The 8858-nt window shown below is 45.7% G+C and overlaps 1 protein-coding gene across 1 annotated transcript in view; it reads right to left on the minus strand.

The window, feature by feature from the left end:
- The window catches only part of LOC142388736 (NACHT, LRR and PYD domains-containing protein 14-like), a 65127-nt gene extending 59775 nt beyond the window's left edge, over window positions 1-5352 (minus strand). The window contains exons 1-2 of the mRNA XM_075474308.1: window positions 3978-5352; window positions 1139-2918 (exon numbers count right to left, since the gene is read on the minus strand). Of these exons, the coding sequence (XP_075330423.1) occupies window positions 1139-2918; window positions 3978-4221 (2024 nt within the window). The 5' untranslated portion in view covers window positions 4222-5352. The remainder of the gene's footprint in view (window positions 1-1138; window positions 2919-3977) is intronic.
- Between the last annotated feature and the right edge of the window lie 3506 nt (window positions 5353-8858).

The following is an 8858-nucleotide window of genomic DNA, read 5'->3' on the forward strand; positions in this document are numbered from 1 at the left end:
CCCTCGTATATTTACATTCTGTGCAAAGGCCACAGTTCACGCCGTCTTCTCAGATGATGGCGTCTGCGTTTCACTGCAGATGGATGTCTTAATATCTCTAATCTGCAGCTATAAAAGCTGCCGGCATTCAGTACTGTGCCGTGGTCTGAGTCCACATTTCAAACCGTTTGTGGAAATCATGGACGTGGTGTCCTCCGGGCTAAAGAGGAAAAGGAGCATCCAGATTGTACCAGAGCAAAGTTCCAAAGCCAGCATCTGTGATGGTGTGGGGCTGTGTTGGTGCCCATGGCGTGGGTAACCTGCACATCTGTGAGGGCGCCATTAATGCTGAAAGCTCCAAACAGGAGCAACACGGCTTTTTCAGGGACGTCCTGCTTATTTCAGCAAGACGATGCCAGGCCACATTCTGCAGGTGTGCCAGCAGCGTGGCTTCATAGGAGCAGAGTGCAGGAACTAAACTGGCCCGCCTGCAGTCCACACCTGTCTCCCATTGAAAATGTGCGGCACATGATGAAGTAAAAGATATGACGGCAGAGACTGTTGAGCCAAAGCTTTCACAATCAATCCCTCCAACAGCCAACAAAGAAATGACCCGACTGAGGCCGCTCACCTATAAAACCTTCTGCTGATCCAACCATCACAATTTTACCAACAAAAACTTTTATTCTGACAAATGCTCTTAATGATCCAGTTCAGTAAAACTTTAAACCCCCAAAATACTTGTTCCAACATATTCCCACAGATTTCTGTTGCATCATTTCCAGTGAGCTGGGAACTGGCCCAATCTGTCCAAGATTCTCTCCTGTGAGTCAGGTTGCCATGGAAACACTCTGTATGTGCCGATCTGAAAAACTGGCCAGATTTCTTAGCTTCTGGTTGTGTTGGGGACCGGCCATGTGGGCATAAAGCCGGCCTACATGGGAAACAGTGGAAACAGCAGGTTAATGCTGGCTTCCTGCCTCCAACAGTAGGTCTGCTGCTGTGAAGCACATGTGAGCAGCAACTGTGGGAAAGGTCCAGATGAACCTGTCTGCAGGTTCTCCAGAACATCTCTGCTGTTCATGTGCAGAAACGGCTTTTAGGGAACTAAGCTACTAATCTACACTGACTCATGAAGTCAATGAACACATCAACTCACCGGAAATTTCTGCAGTTCCTCACAGCTGGAATCAGCCTCCTTTGTCCCTCCTCTGTTGTGTTGTACTCCTCCAGGTCCAACTCATCCAGAACCTCCTCTGACATCTGCAGCACGTAGGCCAGAGCTGAGCACTGGATCTCAGAGAGTCTCTCCTCTGATCTGTCCTCTGACTTCAGGAACTCTTGGATCTCCTGATGGACTGAGAGGTCGTTCATCTCCATCAGACAGTGGAAGATGTTGATGCTTCTGTCAGGAGAAAAGTTAGCCGTGTTCATCATCTTCAGGTTGTTGATGACTTCCTGGATGGTTTCTGGACTGTTCTGTGTCTGACCCAGCAGGCCTGCTAAGAGTCTCTGGTTGGACTCCACAGAGAGGCCATGAAGGAAGCGGACAAACAGGTCCAGGTGGCCATTTTTACTGTCCAGGGATTTCTCCATGACTATCTTCAGGAAGTGATTCAGAGATGAGTAACTGTAGTCTTCTCCCAGGAAGCTCCACAGCACCTCCACCTTCCTGTTGGTGTAGCAGTGCATCATGTAGACTGCAGCCAGAAACTCCTGAACACTCAGATGAACAAAGCAGTAAACTGGTTTCTGGAAGATCCCACACTCTCTTCTGAAGATCTCTGTACAAACTCCTGAATACAGCGATGCCTCTGGGACATCCAGGCCACACTGCTCCAGGTCTTCTTGGTAGAACATGATGTTTCCTTTCTCCAGATGTTCAAACGCCAGCCTCCCCAGCTTCAGAAGAACGTCCCCATCAGCCTCCGTCAGCCCCTGTGGACCCGCCTCAGGTCCCTGGTGGTACTTGTTCTTCTTCCTCTGTGTCTGAACCAGCAGGAAGTGGGAGTACATGTCAGTGGTGGTCTTGGGCAGCTCTGCTCTCTGCTCGGGGGTCAACATGTGCTCCAGAACTGTAGCAGTGATCCAGCAGAAGACTGGGATTCCACACATGATGTGGAGGCTCCTGGATGCCCGGATGTGGGAGCTGATTCTGCTGGACCGCTCTTCATCTCTGAACCTCCTCCTGAAGTACTCCTCCTTCTGGGCATCGGTGAAGCCTCGTACTTCTGTTACCCTGGCGACACACGCAGGAGGGATCTGATTGGCCGCTGCGGGCCGTGTGGTTATCCAGAGGCGAGCCGAGGGAAGCAGGTTCCCCCTGATGAGGTTTGTCAGCAGCACGCTGACTGATGACTTCTGGGTGAGCTCAGACACAACCTGACAGCTGAACTCCAGAGACAGTCTGCTTTCATCCAGGCCGTCCAGGATGAACAGAAGTGTGCAGCCGGCCAGCTGCTCTGCTGGGAGCTGCTGTAATGTTGGATGGAAAACATGGAGCAGCGTGAGAAGACTGTGCTGCTCCTCTCTGATCAGGTTCAGCTCCCTGAAGGAAAGCAGAATCACCACACTGACATCCTGGTTCTCCAGGCCCTCGGCCCAGTCCAGAGTGAACTTCAGCACTGAGAAGGTTTTTCCAACACCAGCGACGCCGTTGGTCAGAACCACTCTGATGGCCCCCTGCTGCTCAGCTAAGGCTTTAAAGATGTCCTGGCACCTGATGGGAGTGTCATGGCGGATCTTGGAAGCCGTCTCCAGCTGCCTCACCTCATGTTGGGTATTAACCTCTTCACTCCGCCCCTCTGTGATGTAGAGCTCAGTGTAGATCGTGCTGAGGAGGGTTCCACCTCCTGCTCCATCACTTCCTTCAGTCACATGTTCACATCTCCTCCTCAGACTCATCTTATGTTCATCTAAAACCTCCTGCAGACCAACATCTGCTGACCAAAGAACAAATGAGACCAAACACAAACAGATTAGATTCAATTCATCACCATTTGTTCTTCTTTATGTGTGTTCTGTGTCTGAATTTAGACCCAGTGCCTCCAAACTGTGTGAACAAACAGGATTCTGATTGGTTAATGAATACAGGGACAGCTGCTGCCATCATGAAACCATCAAATATGAAAAGTACATGTATTCATTTGGGTTTGGCTTTCCCTTCTGCAGAGTGAACAGAGGACATGTGTTCCAGAAGAAACCTCAGATCCATTTCACTGGGAGATCAGCTTTAAATGATGTTCCTGGTGACCTCTGTGATGACTCCCTGGGTCCTCTTGTGGTTGGTTGTGGTATTAGCGAGTGTCTGTTTGTTCTGCTGGGAGCTGATTTGTGTGATTTAGGACACCTGTGGCTCCTTCCATCTTATTTTGGCTCCTTTAGTCCTGATTTCAGTCTGATTACTCTGCTCTTCTCCACAGGTGCTGCTATCTTGGTTATTGTGTTGGATTAGTTTCATTTTCTGATCCATTTGCTCATTACAGCATTTACATTTATGTCTTCCACTCAGAAATATGATCCAGCTCTGATTTAACTGATGTCCACAGCCCAGAACATAAAGCTTTGATTTGGCGTATTAATTCAGTCTGATGTGAGTTAATAAAATGATTCTTTAGCTTGAACTGATGGTGTGTCTCTGTTGTTGTGTCCATGTGAGTCAGGTCCTAACAAATGTTGTGTTGTTCTGTTTGACACCACAATGTGTCTGCATTAAATCAGCAGGTTAACCATTCAGACCCAAAGCTGTGTGTGAAGTCCTTCTGAAACCTGAGGGGGGCTGAAAACTAACAACTGTCCACTAACACTTTTATTCTCAGCGTCTGAAGAAACTAAAACATCAACTGAAATAAAAACAGACACATTTCAGCAGTTAAACCTCCTCTTTTTAAACCTTTGTCGTCATGGCGATTCATATTTTTGGTCAAATATTATTGTTTGTGCATCTTGAACATGTTGATGTGTGTGTGCGTTTAAACGGGTTAACAGAAATATCTGACCTGGTGCAGCTCTGGATCTTTCTCCACACTGGGGACAGGAGGAGCCTCCTGAGGGAGCAGACTGGTCCCAGTATGAGCCTCCTGAGGGAGCAGACTGGTCCCAGTATGAGGTGATGCACTGTCTGCAGAACCAGTGTCCACAGCTGGCAGAGACCGGATCCTTCAGGACGTCCTGACACAGAGCACAGCAGGACAACTGCTGCTCCTCACAAACACCACTCCTCTTCCTCCCTCTGCAACACATGTCTTCATCACTAAAATCTTTTTAAAATAACTCCATTTGGCATCAACTCTGCTGTTTGATGTGAATACAAACTCAACCCTTCCTGCAGCAACATTTCACATTTGGTTCAATCCTCAGTTTATGAGCTGACTTCACTGTGTGAATATTACTGCTGCTGCTCTACAGAAAACATTTCATTAGATTTCAAATCAGTCCTAATCCTATTCTACATTTGCTCTTTTAGAATTAAGAAATAAAAAACTCTTCAGTAATTACAGATAACCAATAAGTGTATTGATAAAGACCTGGGCTGATCAAATAGATTCTAACAACACTGGCTGCAGCTACACTCTGAGATGAGCACATTTCATTCCACATCCATCCACTGTGACCCCCTGAGCTGTCAGAGGCAGAAAATAGACCATCACTGACAGACATGTGGTCCTGTTCAGAGGCCATGTTGCTCCTGAACTGGAAGTAGAGTTTAGATTTCCAACACAAACCAAAATGATCAGAAACTCAGCTCTGTAGCCAGAGTTTTGGCTTTGCCACATCAGATTGTGCACCACCATCTCCTTGGTTTGACACCAGACTGACTGCTGTTCTCCCATTCGTTGTCATGGCAACAGGAGACGGCAGCAAGTTAGTGCCTGTGCTAACCTAGTTAACAGGACATTGAGCTGGTTTGGATATAAATGCTGAGTTTAACAGAAATAAAGTAGACCATGAAAGATCCTGAAATCTCTGTTTCAGTTGTCTTACTTTGTGCCTGAGGGTCCAGCTTCATCACTGAGGTCTGGAGGATGACCGTGGGCTCGAAGATATTGCGTTCTAGAATGTTGCACATTACAGCGCGAAACCAAACCATCTCTGGTGAAGCGTTGTAGTTATAACCAGTAAGAAACAATGTTATACACCAAACAAAAAAGTAAGCAACAAAATATACTCAAGTTCTGCTTCTGCACAACTGTGCAGACAAGGGCCATGATATTCCATGACTGTGCATGCATAATGGTCAAATTCCATGACTGGAAAAACTTTTATGAAATTCCATGATATTCCAGAAATTCCATGACCCGTGGGAAGCCTGTATATTAATATTTCTGCTTTCCTTTCCAACTGCATTCAGTTAAAGGATAAGAGCGGTTTTTTGACATTGGGCCCTTGATTTCACATTATAACATGATGTTCTACTCACCCCTGCTTGTTGTTGGTCATTTGGAGCTGTTCCGAAGATATTCGCGAGGCGTCTGGCTGCTCTCTTGAGATATTCGGCCATGAAACGGTTTCCTATGGGCAAGCTTATACAGGCACAAACTATGCTGTTTATAATTTATTAATTACTCTACACTAGCACTGATAACGTGGAGGTGCGTCGCTTACTTAAAAAAATCCGGGTTACTAATTTTGAATTTTAGCCGAATGAATAAATAGGCAGCAGGTCTGTGGGCTGTCTGTGGCAGTAGCACCACGAGGACGTCAGTAACACCCACTTTACGACAAAAAAATCAAAGTTACAATAAACCGGATTTTTTTAAGTAAGCGACGCACCTCCACGTTATCAGTGCTAGTGTAGAGTAATTAATAAATTATAAACAGCATAGTTTGTGCCTGTATAAGCTTGCCCATAGGAAACCGTTTCATGGCCGAATATCTCAAGAGAGCAGCCAGACGCCTCGCGAATATCTTCGGAACAGCTCCAAATGTTCAACAACAAGCAGGGGTGAGTAGAACATCATGTTATAATGTGAAATCAAGGGCCCAATGTCAAAAAACCGCTCTTATCCTTTAACTTTGTGTTAAGACCCCTGTTTATTTACTCTGACATTTCATCTTTGATTTGTTTTAATCATTTAATCCTTCATTCATATATTTATTCTACTCCGGCTTCCTCCCACCGTCCAAAAACATGCATGTTAAGTTAATTGGTGTCTCTAAAATCGTCCTAATGCTGCGTGTACACCAAGGGCGACCTACGCTGCCTGGTAGCGGAGGTAGCTGGAGAAGCTTCGCTTGAGAATTCGCTTTGGTAGCTTTGGTAGCTCTTTTTGTAAGAGAGACATCATGAAAAGTCTTGAAATCTGTGTTTCAGTTGTCTTACTTTGTGCCTGAGGGTCCAGCTTCATCACTGAGGTCTGGACGTATTCCTATGGACCGGTCACTCTTCAGAGACAGACAGTCGGATGTTGGAGACTCTGCTCTCTGTCTGTGGTGCTGACCTCTGCAAACACAGACATGCTGTTATTCATATGCACATACACAGAAAAATATTCACTTCACTGACAGAATGATCCAATAAAATGGCCGCCGGTGCGATAACGGTGAGTCTCTGTCCAGCAGACTGGAGTCAAAAAGAGACTCCTCAGTAGCATCTTTATCAGAGACGTGTCAGCCACAGTGAATGTTTCTGAGCCTAAAACAGGGATTGATTCCTCTAAAGCGTGTTCCTGTTTAGATTAAAAACCAACGTTTAATCAGAATAATCTCTGAAATAGAACAGATTTCCCTGCCTTTTCCTACACCTGTACGTTATATGAGTGTGCAGGGTATCAAATTCCTGAAGCTAAATCAGCTGATGTCTGTATGTTCATATTCACATCCACATACATCTTAGAAAGGGTTTTAAAAACTAACTGCAGTCATTTAACCACTCAAAAGCATTTTAGAGGCTGGAAGACAGAGAATGAACTCAGACATTTCCAGGAAGCCCTCTGACTGTTTCAATCTCTTTTCTGTTTGTTCTTTACTTGGTTCATTTAAAACAGGCAGAATTCAGTCTGACAGAATAAGTGTGAAACCTCCTCACATGCTTTAATATTATCAGTCACCTTGAGACTCTCTCTCTAAAACCTAACTATCAAGTTAGAAATCTCGGGGTAATATTGGACTCAGACCTGAACTTTAACAGCCACATTAAATCTGTAACATCAGCAGCTTTTTACCATCTAAAAAACATTGCCAGAATCAAAGGAATAGTGTCTAAAGCAGACTTAGAGAGACTGATCCATGCGTTTGTCTCCAGCAGGTTAGACTGCTGTAACGGCCTGCTCACTGGGCTCTAAACGGGCTGTAAGACAGCTGCAGTACATCCAGAACGCTGCTGCTCGAGTCCTGACTAGAACCAGGAAATACGACCATATTAGTCCAGTGCTCAGGTCTCTGCACTGGCTTCCTGTCACTCAGAGAATAGACTTTAAAACAGCTCTGCTTGTGTACAAGTCTCTTCACGGTCAAGCGCCAAAGTACATCTCTGACATGTTAGAGCCATATGAACCAACTCGGGCTCTGAGAACCTCAGGGAGGGGTCTGCTGCCTCAGGGAGGGGTCTCCTGCCTCAGGGAGGGGTCTCCTGCCTCAGGGAGGGGTCTGCTGCTCCAGGGAGGGGTCTCCTGCTGGTGCCCAGAGTCAGGACTAAACAAGGTGAGGCTGCGTTTCAGTTTTATGCTCCTAAAATCTGGAACAGTCTTCCAGAAGATGTGAGACAGGCCTCAACTCTGACAATGTTTAAATCCAGGCTGAAAACAGTTCTGTTTAGCTGTGCATATGACACCTGAAAGTATTTTATCTGCACTCTTCACTTTTTAATTAATTAATGATTATTTTAATGGGTTTTAAATATTCTTTCATTTTTAATTTCTTTCTTTTATTTTTTTATTCCTTTTTAATGGTTTTATTGCCTTCTTGTGATTTTATGTAGCTGTAAAGCACTTTGAATTGCCCTGTGTATGAATTGTGCTCTATAAATAAAATTGCCTTGCCTTGCCTTGCCTTAATAAAATGCACCATCACACACAGATCACATCTCCTCCTGCTGGCATTCTTTTTCCTTTTTGCCTTCTTTCCTTCCAGCTTTCACAGCTGCTGCTGCTGCTTTTCACTCTGACAGAATTAGAGGTTCTGATTGGTCAGCTGATGCCACCTCCTCATGAACATGAACACGCTCATATTCAGAGTCAGAAAACCTGGGCTGATAACCAGCATCCTGCTACAGCTCAACAACATCTCCGCTGTTAGGGTGAGTTAAGCTAGATCACCTAAAAATAAGGTTAAAGTCAGCCTGAATATTTCCAACCTGCTTCACACCCTGTTTGGGTTGCCAGTATACGTTGCCATGGTGATATCCCAGATAAGAAGCTGCCCCCCCCCCCCATGAGCAGTTCTCTTACTTTGTGTCTGATGGTTCTGGAGGTCTGGGTGGGTTCCTGTTGGTAGAGCGACCGCTGGATGCTGCAGACTCTGCTCTGTCCATCTTCTGGACTTCAGTCAGTCTGAGAGAAGAAAAGAATGAAGACAAACACGTCTGTTCAGGTCTCACAGCCAAACTGAAACAAGCTTTTACCTCCTGCTTTTCTTTCTGTTCCATGTCAGAAAGAACTTTTAGAGAAACGAGACGTCATTTCTTTCCTCCGAGCCGTCAGACTCAGTTTGTGATGACCCAGCTGATCAGCTGTCTGCAGCTTTGTGGAGTTTGGATTTACAGATGAGTTACTGCTGCCAAAGCTGCTCTGAAGTCCTGATTAAAACACATCAGCCCCGGTTCGACTCCCGCACCGAGCGGCCCTGTGCTGCGTGTCTTTCCCCTCCCTCTGCCCCCTGCTTCCTGTCTCTGTCCTAACATTAAAGGCATTAAAAGCCCAACAAAAATACTAAAAAAGATA

The sequence above is a fragment of the Odontesthes bonariensis genome, chromosome 2, assembly GCF_027942865.1.
Source record: "Odontesthes bonariensis isolate fOdoBon6 chromosome 2, fOdoBon6.hap1, whole genome shotgun sequence".
Taxonomy (NCBI): Eukaryota; Metazoa; Chordata; class Actinopteri; order Atheriniformes; family Atherinopsidae; genus Odontesthes; species Odontesthes bonariensis.